Raw genomic sequence first — 26854 nt, 5'->3', positions numbered from 1 at the left:
TTTGAGGATGCAAAGCAGTAGGCTGTGTAAACAGCCCCGCCCTTGGTACCTATCAGATCAGATTAAGCATAGCGTGATGTGGCACATAAAAAACACTATTGTTAAGATAAGATAAGATAAGATATTCCTTTACTGTATTAGTCCCGCAGTGGGGAAATGTACAGTGTACAGCAGCAAAGGGGATAGTGCAAAAAACAAGATGCATCAGCTAACACAGTAAAAAAAGAGCTAAACCAAATGTTGCAAAATATGAACCATTTAAATAGAAGGAAGTATAAAAATAGGAGCAGATTAAGCATAGCGTGATGTGGCACATAAAACACTATTTGTTAAACCACAATGTGTTCAAGATTCAAGATTCAAGATGTTTATTGTCACGCCGGTTATACAGGTACAATCGTGTGAAATACTTTTTGCTGGGAAGCTCCATTAAAATAACAAGTTATATTACATTTACATTACAATTACATTTACATTACAATTATAAAAGGAAATACTTTGTACAAGGGCATATTAAGAACATATACATTAAGAACATATACATATATGAGTATATACAGTATAAAATATATTTATACAATGCGTATAGTTGTTCACACGTGAAATGTTAAAAATCACATCATTCATTAAAATGATCAGAAAGAGTGACTTGATATTGAACAATCTGATACTGCTGGCAAATTTTTTCATCCATGCATTCAAATGAAGGAAATTGAAACCCCTATTTTCCGTTTTCAAAAGGGACCTTGTGGACAATCATCTCAGTGCTTTAAGACTAATGAAAGGACAACATGCAAAGTGTCTCCTCAGAGCTTATGAAGACCCCCTAGAGCTACTATGGAAGAGTGCAGTCTTATTATTTATTTATGAATTTATTTTTTCTTCCTTGAATTATTTTCTACCCCCTTGTTTTATTTTTGATATTATATTAATTTTGTTATAATTAAGTTATCTTTCCTATCCAATTGTGCCTTGTATGTTAGAAGTACTGAGTTTAGATAACAATGCCTTGATGTTTGTAAATTAATTTTCTTCAATAAATAAAATAACACAGGCCTATACCTTACATTGGTCATAAGACAGGGACAAACCCGACTACCATATAAGGTAAAGGGGCGGTCGCTGAAAGCCAACTACCCCGTTCTGATTGGACAAGCGGTCTGACATGACCGTCACCGCGGACGCTGATTGGTCGGCTGACTTGGTCCGATTTGGCCTCATTATCTTAATCAGCCGTAGGATGGAGCAGTGAAGAAGAGGAGAAGAAAAGCAGAAGCCAAACAAGAAGCGGTGGAGTCTGGTGTGGAGGGTCGTTTTCTGAGAAGGAAGAATGCTTGAAAACAAGAGAGATAGATTGAAAACCTTCCTCAGGAAGATCGACGAGAAGGCCATCGTGAGGATCAAGCACTTCATGAAAGAGAGGTGAGCAAGGAGTGCATGGTAGCGATGTGGACCGCTATGTGGACCGCTATCTGCCGGCTGAGCTGCAGCAACAACACGGTGGATTGGCTGCATTTCTCTCATGATGGACAGCCTGTCTTGGATTTGATACTTGTATCTCATGCTAATGTATCTATTTAACACAGGAACCAGGAGATATGTTTGTAGGAATTGGCTTTAATTGACTACAGTAAGGAGAGAATACGTCTCATGTAGTAGATGCTAGCAGGTTAGCTAGCCATCCGCCTGACTGACTGAAGATGTGCTGGCATTTAAATGATCTTTAAACTCACATGAAACTGTATAAACACAGTAATGTTGGCTTCTGAGTTAACATACACTCTTTAGTTGTAGACTGTGGTTGTTACAGGCATCTTTGTAATATATCTATAAGGTTAAATCAGTCTACACTGTGTGTTAGCAGAAGCTCAGTTGTTTGCTTAGCTAACATTAGTCATTGATTGAGCAGTTGGTGACCTAAAGCACATGTCATCACTGATACAGCATGCTTAAAGATAACCCTGAGGAAAATGCTTTTTATAGTCAAATATAAACTTGTTTAGCAGAATTATGGCCATTTATCTGGGAAGTATTTTCATGGGGTTTAGTTTAATGTTGGCTTTTCTGTGAAGTATATCTACATAATAGTGATAACAAACAATTAGGACAAGAGAATGTATAAAATAACAACAATAACAATACAGTTAATATATCAAATCATAAATGAATAAGATACAGTGCAGGAAGAGGCAACAAAACCCACTGGGCTTATCTGAAGCCTCCACCTATAGAGACAAGATTAATATAAAGAAATCATATGACTACATAAGAGTGATAACAAACAATTAGGACAAGATATATATATATATATATATATATAATAACAACAATAACAATACAGTAAATATATTTCAAAAAAGACAAGTGTGTGTTAAGTGGAAGTGTATGTGAGTGCGTGTTAAGTGGAAGTGTATGGTTGGTGTTTGTGAGGAGGATATTGATTTAAATATCTATTTAGACTTCTGGGAAATCATAACCAAACAACATTGTGTGTGGTAAAAAACATAAAAACAGATACATGGACAACATGGGGAACAGCAATTACAAGACAGCAATTCAATGAAATGACCCTTTTTAAGCGACTTTTGAAACATTTTACAGATAAACAACGTTACATTGTTGGCTCAGCTAACATTAGTCATTGATTGAGCTATTGGTGACCTAAAGGACCTGCCATCACTGATAGAGCATGCTTAAAGATACACTTTGATAACCCTGAGAAAATGCTTTTTAGTAGCAGAATTATGGCCATTTAGCTGGGAAGTATTTTCATGGGTTTAGTTTAATATTAGGCTTTTCTGTGGAGTGGTTGTACAGACACAGTGCAGGGGTGGGTTTAATTTGTAATCATTTGTTTCTTTTCTCACTGGGCCATTTCCAAGAACACCAATGATTGACCCACATTAGCCCTGTAAAGTGGTGTTATGTCTGTGTTGTTTGTGTATAGTAGCTGGCTAATCTATTCCAGGCAGCGTAGGTAAAAACAGCATCACTCATGGTAAAGTGGTATAAAGGGAAGCTATAGTCCAGATCTGGTCTGTTGTCTTAATCTCGCCTGTGCTTCCTGCTGAGAAATCATGACTTCATTCACTGTGCCAATGTGGGTTTGGATTGGCATCACTTTTTTTAGTCCTTCTATCGTGGATGATCCAGCCCTGTTGAGATCCAGCCTAGCAGAGGGCACATTTCTGCACAGCCACATTCACCTCAGCTAAACATGCACACATATATTTTGTTACCCCCCAGGGAAACACACACACTTGTCACACACGGGACGAGCAAGTCTATGCTTTCCCAGAAAAGACTATTTATAGCTCCCATGAGTCGACCACAGGTGGTACATGGTGTTATATAAACGCTCCCTGTATCTCACACTGTTTGTACTCCTCGTCCTCTGAGCTTTGCCTTTCACTTTCCTCCCCATAGATAGCCATTTGCTGGTGTACAAGAGCCCTGCCAATCAGACCCGGCCTGCTGCTTATCAGCATAGCTCTGATGTGTCTGTAGTACGGTATGTGGGGTGATTATCTGTTTCCACAACACACACAGTATATATGACAGTGTTGTGGCAGTGTAAGGCCTCAGTGAGCCAAGGCTCTGACTACCTAAATGCTGCATCTATCCATAGTCACTTCATCCGCTCTGTGTTTTAGCCCGTTTGTTCTGATATACCTTAATCTTCCTTATGAAAATGCCAGAGTAGTTAAATGAGCAAATGAGTACACCACGTGCCTTAACACCTATTTGCTTGCTCATTGTAAGTCTTTGCATACAGGTTTGCAGTGCACACCGTGGCAAAATATGAATAGGTTATTCCCCATTGAAACAAGGCTTTTGCTGCAAAGCTTGTTTAGATGGAGCAGCCTGGAATAGGCTGGGTGGGGCCGCTTTACAGGCGTTCTGTTGGCTCCAGGAAGATGCTCCCAGGACGGAGCTTCCTTGCCTCTGTGGGCAGAGAAGACCGTGTAGGTTTAAATTATGAGATGCGCTGCAGGCGCAGAGGGAAAAGCCCAAGTTGGATGATGAAAACCACATCTGCAGGGCTGTTTATCGCTAAATGAAGGGTTGCATACTAACCATCTGGTCACGGTTGAAGTTATGTGTTTTCCTCCGCCAGGCTGGTGCTAATGACCACTCCTCTGCCTGCCCTTGTCACCTAGCCAAGAGAAAGGCTATATTCTTCTCAGCCGTTTCACCTTTTGGTACTCGCAGTAGCCTGGCGAATTCCACCCATGTAGTTGCCCTTGGTCAGTTTAATTTCAGACACATGATGCTTTATGCAAGCTTATCCTTAAAGCTTGGTGTTCTGCTCAGCTTTGATCACCAGGATAGCATAAGACTGTGAAAGTCAGTTCTTTTGTTATATAGTATCTTGGTTTCAAGATAGGCCCAGACCTTTGGAAAGTGGGAACACTGCCTTGGCATCGCTGTGTCAAGGTAAGCTGCTTATTGAAGGTTGGAGTATAGGAAAAGTGGCCCAAAAATGCAATCCACTCCTCTCAGAAAAAGTTTGAGCCTTCAGGAGAGTCTGTCTACCACAGCAGTACACTTTATTTCTGCCACCCAAACAATGCATTAGCCGTTTTTTTCACTTGAGGAAGGGAATTGATTTTTTTGTACTTTCCTAGCACAGTAAAAACTCAGTGTACACATAAGGGCATATATATAAAGAAAGGGCAAAACCTCATTTACCCAGACCTCTGAAATCTGAATTACTCAATTCATTGAATTGAAATAAAGTGATTATGTATTGATGGACTTTATGGTCAGAAGAGTTACTAATCAGTGAAATCAGCTGCTGTAGACTTCGTTCATACACGTTGCTCTCCATGATACATGGATGAGCCCTCCTGATCTATGTCATTCAAGATATTTTGAATTTTCAAGATAGATGCTATTTCAGCTATACGCTGGCCTGTATCGTTTTCAGTGACTGTGGGAATCATTTAGACTCTTAATAGCTTTGGCACATTAAGTAGTTTTGGATATGATAGTTCACCCAGACAACCTGAGATCAACAAAATTCGACTGTAATCAAATCCAAGCCCCCTTCATGGCTTTATTTTATGATTTTTAAAGTCAGGTGGGATTTTTCCAGCCACCGCCACACCACGCCATCCACCCCTGCTCACATGCCTGGTCGCTGAAAGTACTCTGAGTCGCCTTGAAGAAAGACCCTCTCTGTCTCCGTGCCCAGTTAGCACTGAGGAAGTGGAGGGAGATGCTGCATGCACATGGCCGCATGACTTCCCACTCACACACACACTTCTGCAACACATTTACACAGACGCGCTCTGTTCCACTTGGCACACATGCACACACCGTTTTTCCTGCAGACGGAGCCCTGGCAGGGCGCCACAGACGGCATGTTATTTCGCCATGACCACTGGCTTGCTTCCCTTCCCTTCCGGACTGCTCTACTTAAGCTCTCACACATACGGACACATAATCCCATTCAGTCCAACCCAGAATAATATTTTGGGTTGTCTTTAATTTTCTTATTTTGGCAATTATTTGTTAGTTTTGTGGTTTTTAAAGTAGGTCAAATATAAAAAAAAACAACTAGAAAACTAAACTAGATTATCACAGATTAAGCCTCTCAGATGCTGTGTGCGTGGTTGCAAAAACTTGCATCGGAACTGTCCCATTTGGCGGCAATAAAGCACAGCTGCAACAATCTGTTGTTTTGCTTTGAAATAAACTGGTTTTGATTGGATGATGTGGAAGCAGCTGTTCCCATGACAGAAATTATCCACGGCTCTCCAGAAGATGGTGCTCTCACACTATCTGCAGAATCTCAGATGATCACAGATACTACATGGATGTAAAACATTTTGTCTGCCTTGCATGTGAACCTGGGGCTCATCATGTTGTTAGACCAGTGATGTTGCCTGTGGGAAAGCTTTTATTAAAGTATTCTACACTGAAGCAATTTTGCCTTAAGAGCTAGTTCACTGCAGTGCTTACGTATGGCTGACGTCTGCAGCAGGACTCCTGGGATCATATGTCTCATCTCGGGACAGCAAACAGAAGCATTATAACTCTACACCCAGAGGAGTTATTTAGCGGGCTGGAATATCCAGCTAGTTCCCAGTGAATTAAACACATAAGCCTATTGTAGATTTAATATGTAAGTGTGTGGTCATTTTTTAAATTAAATTAAATCATGAATATAAAGAGGCATTTCCTGCCCTGTTTTTATGTCATGAAAGAGCCAGTGTGAGCCTTGTACAATAAAGATTTATAGCACAGCAAATATATTTCATCAAACTGTTAGTAACACTTTTTGCATGTTAATACTCACATGGTGAAGTCAGTTGTCCAATTTGACAACAGGAAGAGTATTTTAAATAGGAGTGCCTTTTCAGGAACAAAGACGAACATGGCAATCGTGAGAAGTGCCCTCTCACCTCCTCAACAGTATTGTGCAAGTCTTATCTGTAGATAAAACGGAGAGTGACAAACACAAAGTAGAATTGGTCACGAGAATGTACACCGGCAATGCATGTTGAATTCATTGTGTAAGGTGAATGACTGGTGAAGTATCCCCTTTTGTCCACTTGACAGCGTTCTGATGCAGATACATTATCCGTTCACATTGTATTCAGTAATGATCTAACAGGCCGGGCCAAAAAGGGTCCTCTGGGACACCCCTTTCCTGCTTAAATGTCACCTCGATGAACTGATGTGTTATGAAATTTGACTTTTTAGGAGATCTAGGTGTCAGCATTATGCAGCTTTTAAGTTGCTTGATTAAGATGATTGTTGTATAAGCTATATGTTGTGGACTGTTTCAGACGCCACACGGCTGTAGCAAGGAGAAAACCTGTGCCATTTTATGGCAAAATGTATTTATAACACAGCCGTCCCACAGTATTCATCCCACAGCTCGACGCCAAGAGGTGTACAGTGATAACATGGCAGGTGGCGGTGAGACAGGAGAGGTAAGGAGTGATGTGTGGGGGCTAAATATGGACTGAGTGCAGTCGGACTTAATCTGTCTGCTTGAGTTTCCTGGACGGTGATATCATAGGTGTAGAAATAGCCCATTGAACAGCTGAGGTTTGTGAATGAAGCAAAGAGTCGGTTACAGTATGTAGTGTACTGTATTAATTTATTGGCTTTTATTCATTATGTATTTTGAGCTTTTTCTCCCATTTTCCCACCAGTCATACACAAATCACCTTTTGTGTGCTGGCCCCATTTACATCATCCACAAAGAGAATGAGCTAGCTATTGTCATGCACATTGCAGCGGCTGCTTTTAAAGCCATCTCCTTGTTGTTATTGAGAACAGGGCTATTGAATGTTGTTGTTAGGCCGTCTAAACTGAGAATAACCTGGTGATGTTTTTCTCACCCCCACATTTCCATCATTTACCCCCTACCGTTGTAGCTGTTTCCACAACAACACAGGCTGAGAACGGAAGACAAAGCATGGGAGGGCATTTCAGGCTTCAACCCCAACCCTTTTCTTTTGTTGTTACTCTTTTCACGCCCTCTTTCTTGTTTTCTTTCCTGTTGTGTGCTCCTGGCACGATATTCATGTTGAACTCTTTGGATGCTTTAAAACGTTGCAGTAAAACAGACCTTTACACCCTTTTTGATGTGGCTGTCAGCGCTCAGGGTCTAAGTGCAAACTGCCGTACTCATTTGGCCGCCTCGACTAGTGGTGACTACAAGGTTGTAGAGATCGTGGGAAACGTGGAGGGAGAACTTGGTTTGATCATGGAGAAAGGGAAAGGCTTGTTGAACCGACAGGGTGCTGTGGCGGATTTTCTCTGCTCTGAGGATCAGGGAAGGTAAGGCGAGCAAGCGTATCCAGTTTCTGATGTCAGCTAGTACTTTTCAAACCGTCCCACATAAGGAAATGGCTGACTTGAGCAACATTGAGTAAATGTGTAGTCTTATTGTTTGTTTTCTGCCTATTTTAAAACAAAGGCTGCCTACATGTTTTTTTACACCGACCTGTGGGAATATAAAACTTGTTTTGTTGGGCTCCTATCATGTGGTCATCAGTCTCGTATCTATGCTTCAAATGCAAAAAACTTCTCAATAGATCCTCTGTAAATCCAGGAAAATGTGGTAGCATAGAAGTGGTCACAGATCTGAGCCAATGACCATCAAGACTCTCCATTAAGTGATTTGTCTGGTCTCCTAAGATAACACCACAACAAATGCAGATAAAGAAACGGATCAAAGTGTAACATGTTTTGTCAGTAATCTCTATTTTGCAGAACATGTCGTGATGTGAGACAAATTGTACGGCGGAGCGAGTCCAGATAAATCTGCCCCCATGACCTTGTGTATGTCCATTTTTAATCCACTGCTGCTGAGAATTTGATGTGCCTATGCCTGCTTAGAAATGTGAAGCGTGGCGGTACAACCGGGCCCAACATTGATTATGTCGGGTGGTATGACATAGTGCTCCAACCAAGGCCTATGGAAAGGAGGCTGGGTCACGGGCCGACACGGGTCTTGGGGTACGGGGTATAACACATGCGCAGTGTAACTGAAGCTGCGATCGTGCGTTGCAAATTGGCTCAATTTCGGTGAGGACAGACCAGATTTTACTGCGCATTTCTTAACCCTCAAAGATATGACGCATTGATGATGCGTGACTCAGCCTCCTCTCCATAGGCCTTGACTCCAACAATGAAGTAGGTCAGAGGTCAAGGCCTCTGTCTGGCCGTCACACCCATTTCAGTTAGGCCGCCTCCTGCTGTGTAAATATGACATGGTCATTAAGTAAGAACTTGTATGTAATACATAGTTCATTCTGTATAAAGGTTTGTATTTCCCATGTTGTATCCTTTTGGCGATTACACTGGTTAACGTCCCACAAGCTTGATGCTTTTGTTCCTTGAAAACCTTAGGATGACTCAGTTTCCTCCATTGAGACAGGCTTGGCATGACATGCACTTTCCTTTTCTTTCAAGGTTACATATTAGATTATTGCATCTTGATTTTTTTCTGCCTTACGTCAACACTTCAAAACAGAACAACCTACCAGTATAAAGACTATGCCACGTTTCCTGGAACCTCTGCAATAAACATCCCACACGGTAGAATTGAGTGGCTGACGGCCAGACTGTCTGTGTGTATTGACCTAAGCTGCATGTTAATGAGGGTACAGATAAGTCGTAGTCTGTCGTCAGAGTAATACAGGGACTCTACTGTGACGATATTGCCAAGAAATTCAATTTACTAAACTTCCAGCATCTGTGGAAAGATTGCAACCATTAACCTGAGGTTGAGTGCTTTTTAAATGTAAAGCACATCCTACTGAAAGCACTGAGGAGTGCTGGTGGCTGCCTGAGTGTTACGGGAAGCGGCTTCAACGTGACCTTGTTACGGTTAGTGCCGAGCAAAGAGAGGAAGTTGTTGAGAAATTCAAACAGTCAATAGTCTTTAAAGACTGCCTATATTGCCCTGCCACTTTAACCCCCTGCCTAGTGGAAGTAGGTCAGGTGAGCACATGTGAACACAGACAAACACCTGTGAACAGTTCTCACAGTGTGTTGCCTTTGTCTAAACACCATCCATAGTAGCTCACTTGCTGCTTAAGTATTTACATTGTAGAACATCTATATAAGCGTTGGTTACCTCCCTAGAGAAAATTACAAGCTACAGCTACAATTAACCTTCCACAATGGTTAATAGCGAACAGGTTGAAGCTTTCATGACACTTAGGAATGTAAATAGAGTCCCCCTACACATGCAGGAGAACATCTCCTGAATAGGGCTGTACGATTTTGAAAAAGTCAGGGCTGTCAGTCAGTTAAAATATTTAAGCGCGTGATTGTCCATAGTTATTCGCAAATTAATCACACGTTTTATTATCTGTTCAAAATGTACCTTTTAAAAATAGATTTGTCATGTATTCAATACACTTATCAACATGGGAGTGGGTAAATATGCTGCTTTATGCAAATTTATGTATATATTTATTATTGGAAATCAATTAACAACAGAAAAAACAATGACAGATATCGTCCAAAAACCCTCACAGGTACTGCATTTAGCATAACAAATATGCTCAAATCATAACATGGCAAACTGCAGCCCAACAGGCAACAACAGCTGTCAGTGTGTCAGTGTGCTGACTTGACTATGACTTGCCCCAAGCTGCATGTGATTATCCTAAAGTGGGCATGTCTGTAAAGGGGAGACTCTTGGGTACCCATAGAACCCATTTCCAGGTCAAGGGACCCCTTGAAAATGTCCATGAGAGTTTTTCCTCGCCAAAAGTCTGCGTAAGTTTGGGGCGTTATTTAGCCTTCCACAACAAGCTAGTATGACATGGTTGATACCAATGGATTCATTAGGTTTTCTAGATTCATAAGATGCCAGTATCTTCGCTCTAGCTTTGAAACCCGCTACAACCTCAGAAAGATCGATTTGCGTTAATGTGTTATAGAAATTAGTGGCGTTAAAATGGATTTGCGTTAACGCGTTATCGGGATAACTTTGACAGCCCTGGAAAAAATATCTAATTGGGATTATTTTTACTGATTTTGTAATTGGGATATGATTTTGCTATATTAGAGGGAATGATAATTAGCCTGTAAAATATGATGTGTAAACCAGCACATCTCTGTAGTAGCACGACAATACCTAATTTAAAATGGTATTTTGAAACACATTTTGCCTTTAACAAATATTGCGATTTGAAAATTGCCGTAGGTGATATTGCGGTTTCGATAAAATTTCGATAAATTGGGCAGCGTAGGTATCCACCTGAAGCTGCATTTCATGTTTTCCCTTCTTCTCTCTTACCTTTACACCAATTACTCCGGTGGCGTGGTAGAGAAATAGTTTTTTAATTGTTTTGTACAGTACTTAGCAGTGCAACACCCGATGTACTCTAAGTACCTCTTTTTAAATGTCTGACCTATTTTAAAGTTTTGAACACCCTGCGTTCATTTAAGGGAGACGTGAGTTTGAGTTGTTCTGCTTGGTATGATTCTTTGCCTGAGGGGAGACAGATCATTAATCACTCCTAGATCGGGCCAGATGGGCCAGTCTGAGCACCTCACAAGTATTTTAACCTTCTCACAGAGCTGTTTTTTTTAATCCTGCTTTGCCCTCCCAGAACAAATCCCAACAAGACAGGATTTTGATGTTGGATGGTGTTTGTCAGTGGAATATTTTATGGGACGGGCTTTATTTCCTTAAACATGTTAGTGCCTGTATTGCATACGGTTGGCTCTGTTGGTGTGTGTGTGTGTGTGTGTGTGGGAGAGAGGGAGGTTATCTGGCTCTGGGGGGTGTGGCTGAGTTTGACGTCACCCACTACGGAGTGTCACACCATTCTGAACACAAAGCGGCTTCCTCTTACCAGCACATTCATACTGCAATACAGCAACAGTTGTTTTCTGGCAGGATGTGGTGAAGGACCGTGACTTAAATAGGACAACAACTCATCTCGGACCATACATTTAAAACATAAAGAGAACTATTAAAAATAGTTTTGGGGCATTTTTATTATCTTAGTTTCTTTTATTTTGGACCTTCTCAGCTTTGATGGCGTGATGTCAGTGAGTATAGTTTAGAGATAACCCAGCATTTTGAGTTTTTCTTCTATAAGTAAAAGGAAATGCCTACTGTCAGTAGGTATATGACTTTTCGTTCATCAAAGCGATTAAAAATTACCAGGTAAGGTGGTCTTTGTTGTTTGTCTTCAGTTTTAATTTGAAGGTGTGTTTTTTTTACTGAGATGGAAGCTTCACTCAGTCAGTTTGTCTTGCGTAATCTCACATTTGTCCTGTATCGTCATCGTTAATATAATTTACAGGATTATATTTGTGTCATTATTTTATATATATATAGTTCCTGGTCAAGGACAGGCTATGGCCTTTGAAGAGCACACTAGCTGTTGTAAATCCTGCAACCTTCCTTTTACAGGACACTTTGTTTTTTTACAGTTTTTTGAAATGGCATATTTGCGGAGGCTTGTCAGTTTTAGAGCATGAGCCTACGTTGATCAGCTCATAAAGCAGCCAGGAGGTGTTATTGTACGGCCCCAACCAGAGCGCTGATGCAACATGTATCAATAAAAACGTTCTGTAACCTTTTCCAACACATCATAAAGATAAACCCATTGTCTGCCAAATCCAGTCAGTCCATGCATCACATAGACATTAAGCTAATTTCAGTAGAAATGGAGTGATTCAGTTATTAAGACCGCTAAACAATGATTGATAAGTAACCAAATCCCAAACCTAAGTCAAGGTAAAGCCTGATATGCTGTCAAAGTGCAGTGTTAAACAATGCTGTTCTGTGGTGCTAGATGACGGGCATCTTTGCAGACATTTAGGTTGAGGTTTCAGGTGGTGGCTGGTGTTGATTTCCCACACTGACTTCCTTTGGTTTTATTTGAATAGGTTCTCATCATTTAGGTCTTCTATTCTTCATCTGAGGTTGAGGTTCTGTGGTAGTTCTGTGGTAGAGTCATGTACTACTTCTTGGAATGTATGTTTCTACAGAAGGGAACTTTTATCAGTGGTTGTTGGCACACCTTCTAATAGTTGCATAGTGGTGACATTGCAAATAATCATGCTGTGTTTTGTAATGGCCTTTTTTTTTTTAATTCCACATGCCCATTGTATGTGCACATAAGCAATATTTTGCATCTTGCTAAATCTGTCTTTTTTTTCCTCCCATTTTCCAGCAGCTACCCAGTAGAGAGCAGTGGTGGCGGGCTGCCAGCCAAAGTGAAGAAAAGCAGGAGCAGCTCAAGCAATGGCAGCGTCAAGAAGGTGGAGACCAGGAAAGCCTTGAGCCTGGAGGCGGCCCAGCTGGAGATCCAGAAACAGCACAAAACCATCACCAGACAAGTATCCATCAGGTAGGATCGATGGGGAAAAAGGGGGGGAATTATTAGAAGATATTTGCAGGCAGCACCTGGGGAAAAAAAGTCTGTCTAGAATGATCTAAAAATCATCGAATCAAAGCCTTAAAGGTGTTAAATACTGTGGAATATAATCATTTACAAGCACACATAGAGGTGCTGAACATTTTGCAGATTAATGATGAACCACTTGTGAGGCCAAGAGATGGTCTTCCACACTTATTTCCATTTTTTAAGTTGATTTAAAATCTAAAGATTGACTCTTAAAGCAGAAAGCTCAGTCTTGAAAGGCAGAAAATCTCACATTGGATGTAGCGGAAACTTGCAGCTATTCTGAACACACATCACAAGACCAGATCTAACTCTGACGTTCAGCCGTGACACACTCATGACTGCACATCCGTTGTACGGACCGTCTTCTCACATGATTCAGATGTTTGAGGTAGATCTGTGATATTTGTTAGTGTGAAGAGCAATATTCATCCCTACTGCAGTGTGATCACCCGGCCACTTCCAACAGATATCATCAACGCTAACCAACGTTCAGTCAGGAGATAGGCTTATTAAAACAACTTGAATTTCAAGTGAACACTCCCTTACCTTACTTTTGTAGTTTTGGGCTCCCACTGTAAGAAACCTGCCACCAAAGACAGAAAAAACAACAAATTACAAAACAAATACGGAAATGGAATATGTATCTTCTCACGTGAACTGAAACCTGCTGAAACCACAGACTTGTTTTCTAAAACTGACAGTTGTGATCTTTGTCTCTGCAGGTCGCAGACATTCGACGTTGACAGCAGAGGCTTTGAGAGGACGGAGGGCTCCGGCACACAAAGTGTAAGTCCACAACTTCATTCAAACATTTGAAGAAATGGATTATTATAATCTATTTTGATAATTATTATAATTAGAATGGGTGTGGCCTCAAACTAGACCGATGCATTTGTTGAAAGCTGCTCTGCTGAGGTGTCCTGATTTTTGCTTTAATTATTTCTCTCTCTCTCTTTTAGAGTTTCACAAAGCACAACAAGACATTCCACATGTTGTTTCCAGACATTCCTAAGAGTGAAGACTTGATACACGGTGGGTAAACAGCAACAAAGGAAAGAGCGAATGACTGACTAAATGAATAAACCACATGAAGCTAATTGTGTTTGTGCACCTCTCCTCTCCCAGCATACATCTGTGCCCTGCAGAAGGAAGTGCCCTATCATGGTCGACTGTACATCACTGACACCAATGCCTGTTTCTACTCCTCAGTTCTGCTCAAGGACACTAAGGTAGGCTCTTCCCTTACCTAATGTTTTTTTTTGTTTGTTTTTCATGTAATATCTCAATTTGAATCTATTTCTTGTTGTGATTGGTATCTCACCACAACATGTTTCTGTTTGTGCTCTTACAGGTAGTTATTCCAGTTTACTGCATCCACATAGTGAAGAAGCAGAACACAGCTTTACTGGTACCCAACGCCTTGTCGATTCGCACCACAGAAGGAGACAAGGTCAGTTTCTCACCTTCAACTGTAACATTGAACTCTGCTTTAGATGTAATCTAATCAATGACTGTGTATATTTTATGGTTAACGGTTTGCAGGCACGGCAGATGGCTAATATTCTCTTTTTATTCCCTCTCATTGTTTAGTACCTGTTTGTGTCGCTGCGGAACAGAGAATCATGTTATCAGCTGCTGCGTTCAGTATCTCCTCAGATAGAGGTGAGGTGCTCAGGTCAAATGTTGAGTTTTTAGACATTCAGAAGTTCTGTCATGGTAAATGTGATCGGTACATTGCATCATCAAAAATGTAGTTCTGGAAATGTATTTAGTTTTAAAATGGAAAGAGGGCAGCAGCCCTGCTGTTGTAACCTTGTTGCATATCTCTAAACGTTTTCTATTTTGACTAAATGCACTAAGTCAGAGCATGCAGACTATATCAAATCCATTCGTCAAAACTTAACGTCATGATAAGACTATCAAAATGAAAGTTACTTTTCAAAAATATTTTTTTTTAATATTGAAACCTTTCTCTCTCTGCTACAGGATGGCAGCACAAATAGTAGCCCCGTCTTCTCCTCGACTGAGAACAGCTTCGATAAGAGCAAACTCGTGGTAAGAGATCATATTCCTGTTCTTATTGTCATGCGTTTCAATGGTAACATTTTCTTGGCAGCACATAATGTCCCCATTGGCACAAAATTGTGGATATGGGTGAATTATAAGATAGACCGGTTTGTGATGGTGTTCCTTGCTCTCTCTCATCTCAACAGAACTCCAGCCAGTCAAGTCTGGACGACAGCTTCGACCAATTCGATGGCTCCGAGTCACAATCTTTACAGGACCAGCCTCTGCACAGACCGCACAGAGGTGAGAGTCCTTTACATTAGGTTTACAACCGTTACCTGTACCTACAATCATCTTGTATGATAGAGACATATTTCTAAGTTACCCATGTTGCATTGAAGTATCTGCAAGAATCTTTTTTTGGAAGTTGACAATAATTCTAATCCTCATCTGACATCGTAGATGAACTAAAAACTGTTGACAGTTTGATTTGGTGCCGTTATCTCTCGTTCTCATGTCTGTTCAAGGCAGTTGACATTGCAAAGTCCAAGGTCTAATAGCAGGCTAACATTGATTTCTTTTTCCCCATCAGAGGCAGTGCCTAACGGGAATGGCCCGACTTTTAGGAGCCTACACATGCAGCAGAGCGATAGCTCGTCCTCAGAGGAGCTGTCAGTATCAGGTAAGACATGCATATGGATTGTAGTTTAACATTAGTTACCAGCTAAGTCCTGGAAAACTGACTGTGGTTGGCTAGTTCATTTATCAAAGTAGCAGTTAGACAACTGACCATCGTTTTAGGCACTGCAATAAAATGTAGCTCTTGTGTGATCCCCAGATAGACAGACAGCTGCTAGCAGATATAAATATAGAAAGTGTTAGTTGGAAGATCTTAGATAGTAACAGAGAAGCCCATCATTTCCTTGTTTGTCAGAATTGTTTTTCATGATATTGAGATCATGTTTTGGTTTCCTCGTAGCTTCACTGTGTATCTCACTCTCTGCAATCATCCACGAAATATGAGAACATGATATTCATGCTGTGTTCACATTTCTAGGTGCAGGTGGATCGTGGGTTTGGAGCGTGACAGAAAAGGCCAAGTCCCTGCTGGTTCAGAGAGAGGCCAGCACCCTCAACACTCTACTCTTTGTTTACTTGATTTTGTGAGTAGCACTTCCTCTCTATAGTATGTTCTGTCTTCTGCTCTCTCGCTCCCTTCTTCCTTTTAATCCAATGCCTTATGTGCTAATCTAAATCTGCTCCTCACTCTCGAAGTCACATTTTTAAAGGAAAGGCTGCGTAACAGAAAGTAATAGAACATAATCGAAAATTCAAGCTCGCCAACTTTTTAATGTGCTTTTGCAAACCAGTTTTTGAACGCTAACATGCAACCCATTAATTAAGACTAAGACTAAGACTCGTTTCTCTGCCTGCTTCCAGTTAAGTAGGTCTCCACTTTGAGGTAAACTGAAATGTTTATTGGCACACAGTGTAGTTAATTAATAGGCAAGTGTGTGACATGCAGTCCCTTTTAATACTTGCTGGAAGTGCTATAAATACATGGGTGTTTAATCAAGTGTTATTATAGCTATTGTTGGTTCTCTATGTGCCTGCTATAGGCTGATATCATTGACGTTGATCACAGTGAATACACAGGCAGGAAAAAGACCATAAACATGACTCATCTTTATTGTTTGTTACAGGGTTGTGCTGCTGCTGCTGTCTTCCGGCTACATTGGGTTACGTATCGTGGCCCTGGAGGAACAGCTGACATCCCTAGGGGCGCTGCCTGAGTTCACTTTACAGAGCGGGTAAGAATAAAAACACCCCTTTTTATAGGGTGGTTGCCAAAGAGATAGAAAAGTTTGAGTGAGCACTTTATATCTACCCAGTACAGCAGTTCTGCCTCACTACTACACTGTGCCATTAAAGACAAATCAGCCTTATTTGTGTCCAGAGATCCTCCATAATTATGCATCACTCCCACTTGGTGGTCAGTGTTGTGTACTTACTAATACACAAAGGAAAAAGCAGAAGACTTCACTTCTTTATCCAATAATTCTCAAACTAATCCTTCGTTTCACGAGGCTCTAAAAACGATAAACTTATCCTGTTCACCTCGAGAAGGTGTTGAGACTTAGGAATCAGGAATGTTGCAAACAAGCATACATGGCTGATGCAATGTTGTTGTGAGATATGAACTGCGTTACGTAATTGCCTTTTATTCTCGGTCAAGGAAGCGGATCAAATTAATTCCTGTAATAGGTGACGCCTTGTTTCCAAGTCACTAAATAATTCAGTATGGTTAGGTGTGTATTTAATGTTTTTTTTTTATGTGCTGCTCTCAACCGGTTCCTTCTTGTCTTTTCATAGGTACCAAGACACATAACACTCAGCGACTGAAGGAGAGATTGGTTGACTCGTGATCGGAGGATTATTTCGACCCTCTTCCAGCAGCGGGAGAAATTTAATGTACTCAAGACTGTGCTCCCAACAATGGCCTGTGCTGTTGGCTAGAGGGAGAAAAAAAATGGCCACCATGTGCAATTTCAGAGACACCTTGATAACTTGAAGGGCTATACTATCCTAGTGCAGTAAACAAAAAAGGACATGCCACGACTTTGTCACGCGGAGCCGTGCCAAAACGCATACACGCACGCTGCCTGGTTGCAGCGTGTCTGTCGTCGAAACCAAAGCCAAACGGCTCTAACTTAGCAAAATGTGCCGCGTTAGCCAAGTTGACGGGGCGCTTTTCCTGACAGAAACTGTTCCATCTATGTTATCCATCATCCTTCATGCAGACTCCTCTACCTGAGCATGCAGTCTGAACAGGGCTATACCAATCAGCATTAGCCTGCTGTAGTGCTTATTCTTATTATTGCACCTCAACACCAGAGACGTAGTGCTATGCAGAACCAAAGATGCACAGAGTGCACGTCTTTTGCATGAGTGCACGGAGCAGATTTTTAATAATTTTCTATCTCTTATCTACCCTTCCATCTATCGGCAGAATATACCAGTCCGTCTCTGTCGGGTACTTCTCTCCGAATGGTTCCTATCTTCCTAATCAGCTGTGGGTTTGACGTGATGATAGCTGAAACCTCAACATCAGATCAGCCCACAGAGGCTCGATCCTCTCCTGATGGTCTTATCCTTTTCTCTCTTTCTCCAATCAGCTATGATTGCAGTATTGCTTTCCTCGTCTTTGGCATGATTTAAACCAGTTTTAATGATCAATGCTCAGAGGGTATTTTTGTTCCTGCAGTCTCAACTGTGGATGAATGCATCATCAATGCACAATTATTTAATACAGTAGGACACGAGGAGGTTGTCTCAGAGGCATCGGTATGTTTTTGTGTAAGGCTTTTTCTACAACTTCGGTCTTCAAGAGTAGATTTCAAATCTGTCTGTTGATGTACTGTCTACCAGTCTGACCACATTGCGTTAAAAATACAAACCTCTCTTTCTTTGACAGGCCTCTTGAAGACCAAGCGGCATTTCTAGAATTTTCAGGTTATTTAAAAGTAGCACCAATAATGTTTTTTCTAATGTTCATGCATGTGTCTGCAATACCGACACTCGACTGATACTGTGTATGCGTTCTCGCATCTTGTCGCCCGAAGAGGAGAATTTTGCAGCCACGCTTTGCTATAAAGGTCCAAGTTTTCAACAGCAAAAAAAAAACAAGTGGTCCCTAGAAAGAAATTTCAATATGCAACAAATTATTATTATGCATGGCAAAGTGTAATTTATCTTTGTGTGCCGTTTTTTTAAAATGGAGCTTGATGTTTGTGGGGGAAGAAATTGTGTTGAGGGAAAAAAAAAAAGAAAAAAAGATTAGAGTGAAAGGAACAGCTCAATCGAGCGAGCGCACTTTAAAAAATGTGTTGTGCCTGTCACAATCCGAGACAATGGTGTTTTTGGATTGAGAAAAAAAATGGCAAAGCTGGCGTTCTGTGGTATCTGACGGTGCTAAGACCTTTTTTAAATTGTCTTCACTCAGGGGTGGTGGGCACTACCTGCCACGTGGTTTTAGGTCGTCATGTTTTCCTTTTTGTCATTTCAAAGTCTAGTGCTCGTGATGGGGTTCACATTTTGTACGTCTTGGCTTTGGTGATTTCTCGAATGTCCCTTTGAGAAAGAACACGACTATTCATTGAGATTCTCTTGACTTTGCGAAATTGATATAACTGTATTCAGCTTCTCATAATGCTTGCTTTTTCTTTTCCCATCCCCCTCTTATGACCCTTTTCAACTAACCTAGCAATGCATATCCACGCCACATCTCAATGATTTAACATAACCGTGTTGTGGAAACATCTCAATGATTTAACATAACCGTGTTGTGGAAGCTGTTCTTGACGAGGTGTAGCCAGTGGGTTTTACTTTTAGCTACATCCTGTTTGAAGGGTTTTGTCAACATGCCATATACAGTACTGTCAGTTCTTATACTCCCCCAGCAGGGGGCAGCACACACATCCACTGTCCTTGAATGGACTCAATGCAAGAATCTCAATGATGAGGGCAGTATTTGTGTGGTTTTTTGCACTATTCAAAGTGTTGTAAATAATTTTGTATCAATTGTTAATGTCCTTAATTCTACTATGGTCCTATATATATTTATTTGCATTCTGTGTAATTCAAAGTAGTCTCTGTGAGACGGCTTTGCTATTGTTCTAAATAAATCAAATGTTGCGAAGTAAATGATGTTCAGTGTACTTTACTATTACTCACTGTTCATACACAAGATCTAATTAAATATATTTGATCAAGTAGAGTTTTTGGGAGTAGCACAGATAAATTGGAAATGAGTGAAAGCATTCACAAAATATGTATTTCACACCAGTATTTAAGGTAATACATTTAGAGAAAGCAACATAAAATCGTTTTATTAAATAAAGTAAGCTCTAGAAATTTCGACACAGAAAAAAATATACAATTGCTGCAAAGTGTTTCCAGTTCAGGTTATCCATGGTTTGACAGATACTTGTTAGAATTTTTGAGCATTTAAACTCAGCTGTGAATCTGGAATACTTTCATACTAATTTATACTCCCTTGCTTTTGATATATCATCATTATTATGTCTGTGAAGTCTGTCATCCAGGTCATAGGATATTTTAGAAGTGCATAGTCAAATGCAACTGTAGGTTTCTTAAACCCATTTGTTCTCTCATACAAAAATATTCTTCACTTCTGAGCTGAAGAAATCTACATCTTCGTGCAATCTGCAGCAAGTCCAGTTGCCTGTGACGTAGCACCTCTATGTATTGTATTATTATCAATTTCTTTAGCTTCTTTTTTATTCTAAAGACATGCTTAGATTCTATCAATGAGCCAGATTCCCCAGAGGGACCAAACAACTTCATCTCCTGATAAATTTGTTGCTCCTGAGTTGTCGATTATGCTTAAGATTGGGCGTGAGTAAATGGAACCAGATAACTCAGGTGTGAACTCAGTTTGTGACACAGGTCTTATCTTTCAGCAGTGGTGTTTTGTGCCTCCCGTGTGTGGCATAAGACCACCATCTAGTGGAGAATCTGTTATACACTGACATCTCAGTAGAAAACTAGAATGGGCATGTTACTTTTTTTTGTAAAATAATTAGTGAACTGCTCTAAATAACTTTTTATTTTTATTTTATTGTTGAACAAAACATTTTTTAAATGTTTTCTGAATCTGCTCTTTTGATTTACAGGATATGATTTTTACAGGGCAAACATTTCCAGAAGAATTAAATGTTCAGACAAAGGCTATGATATGTGTAAATAACACAATTATTATTTAACTAGTGGCCTAATAATGGTCCAAAATTATGCAAAATTGCAAATAGATTTAAATAAAAAACCTTCAGATTTTCTCGTGGGAGGACCCCCAAATCCAATGTCTCCTATAGTATATTTTATTTACTGTAGAAATTCAGAATTTAATAGGCCCACATTTTGCTGATATACGGCAAAATAGAATATGAATATGGAGTACTGGCACATATTTTTTTTTACACTTCTAACACTGACCTAGAGACAATAAAAAAAACAGTTCAAATTATGTTTTCTAGGATGGGTTGGTCCTGGGTGATATCATGATCCTACTATAGCAAAGGCATGACCCGCCGTACTCTGCCTCTGATTGGCTAACCCTGATATTCTTACCCTAACCCTAACCAATCCCACTCCCTCATGCCTAAACCTAATCAATTCAATTAACGTAGGCAGCTAGTGCTAGCCAATCAGAGGCGGGTCTGCCAATTTCTCCTGAAACAAAGGTAAGATGTTTTCTAAATGTTCTAAATGTCAACATGAAGAAAATGTTGTCACTGAATCAGAGCTGCAGTGAAACCACACAGGAGTTTATGATTTCTATTTATTCCATTCTAGGTAGTCAAAAGCAGAAGTGACATCCATTGCAGTCCTGGAACTAATCAGCGTGTTGATGTTGTTCAGCCGTCCGGTTCGTTTGAGGGAGCAGGTTCTGCAGTGGTCCGCTGGTAAGCACACAGCTGAAACGCTCCTGAAACACACCAAACAAAGTTTATTTTATCTCCAAATATAGGCTAACTGATTAAGTTTCATTCTTAAATAACATTTCCATTGTTGTGTCCAATATTTAGTTCTTGTGGAGGTTGTGGATCATTGTTGTATCATTGTTACTGAAGACTGAAACTTTCAAATCCTATACACAGTGGAGTTAAACTCTTGAATTAGACTATAAAACAAGAGAAGAAGAACCAAAAGACATTTACAATTTTAGCTTTTTTAGGAGCCCACTGGTTCAAGGCCCCGGTTTAATTAATTCTGCCTCTGTGCTGCTATGTAGGCCTAACCATCTAATTTTTTTTATATTTTTTATTTCAAATTGCCAGTATACAAAGTAACAGAAGGAAACATTAGAATCACTCACATACAAGTGAAGCATAGCGAAAACATAAACGAAAAGCAGTGCTAAACATAAGAAAACAGAAATTAATAAAATAAAATAAACACACGAGAGTATGACAATAACTTCACTTAAAATCTTTGATATTGCTACTATATAGCTTTTTTTGTTTTGTAAGGAAGAAATCATTGACACATTGTTCTATATCCTTCATAAATACCAATCATTTTTTTATAACTTTACATTTGTTAATGTGGAATTTGGTAAGAATTAAAATTTGATTAATCAGGAAAAATGCATTTCTGTCTTTGTCAATAATAGCAACCAAATATAATATTTCTATAGTAAAAATGCAAAATCTGAGAAAATGCTGTCAAGTATAAAACTGTTAACATCTTTCCACAGCTCATATGTAAATTTACAGGACCAACGTAAGTGAGAGCAAGTTTCAGGATGTAATTCACAGAACAATTTACATCTTTGTCACTCTTAAACTTTTATAAGAAATGTTTCACTGGATAGAATCTATGGATCAATTTAAATAACACCTCCTCTACCTTCTTTGTTAGAAGGAACAGGCCTAACCAAATAATCATAAGTAGTTTTGCCACTGCACAACATCACAAGTGCTGTGTTCCAGTTAACTCTGTGGTTGGAAATTTCCCAACTTGACCTCCAAGCGTTCCAGGTGCACGACGCCAAAGGTAAATAAAAACCATGGCTGACCGTGACAAACTGGTGTTTCCTTGACAAGAATACAAACAATTAAACTCTTCAGCAGTGCAGCCTCCACATTTTTTTGTTACCATTTTTAACGTTTTGTTTCGATAACTTTTGTGCAGAGATCAATTTACATGCAGAACAGGTTTTATTATATGATTCTAGGCTATGTATTATTTAAATACAGGCAAATGTACTTTTTCCATTGTTGTGTGACGTCAGACAACTGCTTCGTCGTGAAGTCTGGGTAGATGGATTTGCAGTAGGAACTCCGACTTTGAGTGGCGTCCTACTGTACTTTTTCTAGTAGGGGGTCGGACATTTTTGAGTTTCAAGTTGTTTTGAACGCAGCATTCGATCCTATGCACAACGTAGTATCCGGCACAGTGTGTGTTTCTCTTATTCAGAGTACGGAGGTCCAAAGGTGCAAACAACAAGTTTTGTTACTTACCAAAGAAATGTCCAATTTTGCAATGCACGTTTGGATACTCTTATCTAGGATACTGACAATGATTGCAGGCCCTGCAGTTCATTCACAATAAACTTTTGTTTTTCTAAAAATAAATAAGCAAAAAAACAATAATACAGTAAATACCTGCTGCAAAAGCCAAAATGATGGCCACCCAGCCGATGATGTAGGACCAGGAAAAGCGCCAGTCCAGGAAGCGTTTGCCAAAGAAAGTGACAGTCACTCCGGTGTAAATTGCCAAAGCCAGCAGAGCAAGGAAACCTGAGAATGGAGGGTAAGAGGACATTTTTAAAAAGTAAAACATGAAAATAAGCAATCGAGACACAGGAGAGAAACTCCAGTCTGTTTTCCAAGTGCACTAAGACAAACCACTGTTGTAAGCCCACAAAAAACTTCCCTGACAAGTCTGATGCCAGGAAAATCGGCAGTCTTATAATAGCTCTGCCTTAAAGAAGTACAATCAGGTTTGTGATCAGATGAGCTTGCTAATTGTGTGTGTTTTACCTGACAGGACCAAGGCGATGCCGCCTGTACGGACCCTCCTGTTCTTGGTGCCGTTAGTGAAAGCAGTCAGGCCGAGCACCACGCCAGCGAAGCAGCTCAACACCGCCAGCAACATAAAGGCCCGCGTGGCATCCCAGAAGGCTGGACACAAAAAGGTCAGGACCACATATGCATCAATATACACTTAGGCTCAAAATATTTTAGTTTGCATGCCGGCATTTCCATGTTTTGTTGATTATTTGAAAAGTTCTCTCTATGTTTATTATGGTGAATTCTCGTCTGAGTCTTCCTTCAATCTGCTGCTCTTTAGTTAGTTGTTCTTTCCACAAATAAAAAATAGGTTTTTATGTCTTTAGACAACCTAATTCGTGTCACTGGTAACTCTATCTAGATACTTTTTAAACAGTTATTTGGCTTGCATAGATTACCAACAAATTGTAGGTTGTTTTCTGGATAGATCAAATCGGCATGATATTGGTATATAATGGCTATGCTGTCAGTGTGATATCATTTGATTTCACATTTACGGTGTAACTCATCAATAGGACACTGGATTTTATCGGATTGTATAGACGAATGTGTTGTTATGATGATTATGTTTCTTACACTAACATTCTGCAGGAGTCATTTGCTCAGAAACACCCAATTGTTCCAAAACATTTTTTTTTTTTTTAACTTTTGTCTTGTCCAAATGCCACTTCTGAAGTACTCACCTACAGTTATGGTGTGGGCATGACATTTGTGGTTAATGCAGAACCTCCAAAGCCCCTGATTGGCTGAGCTACCCGAGTATCGATACTGCATCCAGAAGTCTGTTGCCGTAGAAACAATGAGGAGCACAAGGGCAGCGACACCGCAGAGAGTGCCCCCTCCCGCTAAAGTATACAGCATCGTGGAGAAGCCAGGCAAAGCACTGTCCTCCTAAACATTCAGCAACTGTTCAGGGAAGAGAGGACAGGGGAGAAAAGGGTGCATCATTTAGACCTCATAGTTATTTTACTTATTGATTTGTGTTTTTGCGTCGACCACCGTAGTTCTCCTACACGCTAGGCAGGCGGGAGAAGTTTCGGTTGGTTACAATCTGCAACCTCACTGCTAGATGCCGCCAAATCCGGCACACTGGCCCTCTAAGGCAGGAAAATCGCAATTCGCATGCTTGGGCAAAGTAAATCTGTGCAAATTTTTCGCGCAAAGTTCAACTTGTCAAATAGCAAACCTTCTCAACAGTGCTGACCTCTGAGTAAATTGATAACCGGAGAGTTTAAAATGCAGGAAGCTATCGTCCTGCACCACTTATCTTTAACCCCCTTCTGTCTATTAAGTGCTCCACTAAAGAGGAATGGTTTACAGAGGGTTATGACATGGTTTTAACATTTAATAGCTGGACTGGATATGTATTGAACATATCCGTAATTCAATTATTCCTAGTCAAAATGATCGTTTCAGATATCCACAATGTCATTCTTCCTACTTGCGCTTTTAGGCCTTGCAAGGGCCACGGGTCGCGTTTGAACCCGGGCCGCTGCGGTAAGGACTCAACATTTGAAAATCCCGCGTGAATTGTGTATATCTGTTCTGGATATTAAAAAAGAAGAAAATATGCCAAATTAGCTCACTTCAGTTATGACTCGTAACAATTGGATTCTAGAAATCTGAAATGTGAGTTTTTTCCTAGTAATAATTATATTGCAGATATCAAAAATTCAATTGTGAATATCTGAACTTGAAAGTCCAATACACATGAAAGGCAATCTTAGGAAAAAATGGCATTTTGAATATCTGAAATGAAGAATTAAATTACAGATATCTGCAATATATATATATCCAGCCTAGCTTTTAAATGTCCAAACGCCACTTGTACTTTCAAAGTCAAAGTTTTTAGAAATCTTAAAATACAATTTTTACTAGTAAGAATGTTATTGTGAATATCTTTAATTATCATTCTGACTAGTGAGAATACAATTTTGACTAACTGCTTTTACGAATATCTAATTGTACATAGAATTGTGGTTCGATTACATGTTAATAGTAGTCCATGATGGCTCCACTGACCTGCTGCAAACCTGCCTACGCCTCTCTTTTACTATCTGAGCCACATCTAAGTGTTCACTGCAGTTTCAGAGCAGACACAATAGATTGATCACGCTCCAAAACTAAATGTCTAAGAAGAAACACATTCTTATCCTTTTAAAACAATAGCAAGAGTAATTTTTTTTTAGTTTTGGAATCACCATATGACCCTTATTAAGCATCTTTCATAAAATATAAAAGCCAGAGATTTGACATGAACACAATTAGACAAGAGAGTGAGTCATTCTTCAGTGACGCTGTCGAATTGGTCACCGCCAGCAAAGCACTTGACCCCAAACCGCTGTATAACAATTAGCTTGCCTATCGGGCAGTTCAGAGCCATTGTTCACCGTTAATTCCCCTCTATGCACCACAAACTAATCTTCAATACTGAGCAACTGAACCGTCAGCAGTGTGTTGCTCTCTCTGTCCCACAGCCAGCAAAACCAATAATTTCACACACTGAAATCCCAAAATCACATCCAAATAAGACCTATACATCTGAATCCCAAATGTGTCTGACAATATTATTCAATTTTGTCAAGCGACATGAACAAAACACTAGGGTCCCAGGCCCAGTATGTTAAACTGTAAAGATCTTTTTCCTCCAAACAGAGGTCTCCAAACTTCATCTCTTTGGTCTTTGTAGTTCCGCTTGTTCTCCAAAAGCAGGATCTTAGTTGTCTCCTTGTCTTTTAGACCCTCTCAAAAAGTTTCCTGTAAGTACAGTAAATACAGGTTCTGTGTAAAATCCAAGTGTTTTTTCTGATACCTCTGGGTTGGCGGGTGTCTCTCCAGGGTTGCTGGCTGTGACTGTGTGCGTATCCTTTTTAAGCCCTGTACCCCTGGCTCTCATTGTCCACCTCACAAAAGAGGGAATGATCCAGCGCAGCATGTGAGTGATAAATCCCCGGCTTGCGCTCTTCTCTGCAGTTACCTCTCACCCCTCTGTCTCTAACCTCTTGCACTTTGTCTATCTCTTTGTTTTAACTGCACGACTTCTTCTCATTTCTCCCTCAATTTTCTTTCGTTCTCCATGTTTTGTGCAAAGTAGCTGATCATACCTGGCACCTATACTATAAATGCATCATGTGATTTCTTTCTGCCAAAAATACCAAATGTCCCAACCCCCACACAGTTTAGCCATGCCAGTGATGGGAGTTTTTGCAGGACAGGCTTTAGCAATCCTTTTTATGCATAAGCAACATAGGCAACTATACCTAGAGCTAAATCTGTTTGTGCAGGTCAGGGAAATAAAATACTAATTTTCATTTTAATTTGGCAAAACAACACAAAATAGCAAGA

The 26854-nt window shown here is 40.1% G+C and overlaps 2 protein-coding genes across 5 annotated transcripts; one reads left to right on the top strand and one right to left on the bottom strand.

Annotated features, from left to right (window-relative positions):
• Window positions 1–1221: 1221 nt before the first annotated feature.
• On the top strand, window positions 1222–18817 carry si:zfos-943e10.1 (GRAM domain-containing protein 2B). Of its 4 annotated transcripts, none has more exons than XM_037770304.1 (13): window positions 1222–1422; window positions 12672–12848; window positions 13628–13691; window positions 13865–13937; window positions 14031–14134; window positions 14257–14355; window positions 14496–14567; window positions 14892–14960; window positions 15119–15215; window positions 15505–15594; window positions 15970–16075; window positions 16616–16723; window positions 17286–18817. In XM_037770304.1, the coding sequence occupies exons 1-13, from the start codon at window positions 1331–1333 to the stop codon at window positions 17299–17301; spliced, it is 1167 nt and encodes a 388-aa protein (XP_037626232.1). In that variant the 5' UTR covers window positions 1222–1330; the 3' UTR covers window positions 17302–18817. The 4 variants fall into 4 exon arrangements, with proteins under 4 accessions (XP_037626232.1, XP_037626234.1, XP_037626236.1 ...); XM_037770306.1 differs by having other exon boundaries at window positions 1226–1422; window positions 12675–12848; XM_037770308.1 differs by lacking the exon at window positions 1222–1422 and adding an exon at window positions 11277–11656 and having other exon boundaries at window positions 12675–12848.
• A 2438-nt stretch (window positions 18818–21255) lies between these two features.
• Window positions 21256–26472, bottom strand: lim2.2 (lens intrinsic membrane protein 2.2). Its single transcript, XM_037770864.1, has 5 exons — window positions 26322–26472; window positions 24193–24415; window positions 23480–23620; window positions 23102–23236; window positions 21256–21420 (listed from the first exon to the last, which is right to left on the bottom strand). The coding sequence occupies exons 2-5, from the start codon at window positions 24368–24370 to the stop codon at window positions 21350–21352; spliced, it is 525 nt and encodes a 174-aa protein (XP_037626792.1). The 5' UTR covers window positions 24371–24415; window positions 26322–26472; the 3' UTR covers window positions 21256–21349.
• Window positions 26473–26854: the final 382 nt, after the last annotated feature.

Source organism: Sebastes umbrosus, chromosome 5, assembly GCF_015220745.1.
Source record: "Sebastes umbrosus isolate fSebUmb1 chromosome 5, fSebUmb1.pri, whole genome shotgun sequence".
In the NCBI taxonomy this organism is placed as follows: domain Eukaryota; kingdom Metazoa; phylum Chordata; class Actinopteri; order Perciformes; family Sebastidae; genus Sebastes; species Sebastes umbrosus.
This window is presented reverse-complemented; position numbering and strand designations above follow the sequence as displayed.

Coding starts and splice junctions, on each gene's coding strand:
- si:zfos-943e10.1 (XM_037770304.1), top strand. CDS start 1,331: ATGCTTGAAAACAAGAGAGATAGATTGAAAACCTTCCTCAGGAAGATC. Junction 14,568..14,891: donor CAGTATCTCCTCAGATAGAG/GTGAGGTGCTCA, acceptor TCTCTGCTACAG/GATGGCAGCACAAATAGTAG. Junction 16,076..16,615: donor CTCTTTGTTTACTTGATTTT/GTGAGTAGCACT, acceptor TGTTTGTTACAG/GGTTGTGCTGCTGCTGCTGT.
- lim2.2 (XM_037770864.1), bottom strand. CDS start 24,370: ATGCTGTATACTTTAGCGGGAGGGGGCACTCTCTGCGGTGTCGCTGCC. Junction 23,237..23,479: donor CATCGCCTTGGTCCTGTCAG/GTAAAACACACA, acceptor CTCCATTCTCAG/GTTTCCTTGCTCTGCTGGCT. Junction 21,421..23,101: donor CATTTTGGCTTTTGCAGCAG/GTATTTACTGTA, acceptor GGTGTGTTTCAG/GAGCGTTTCAGCTGTGTGCT.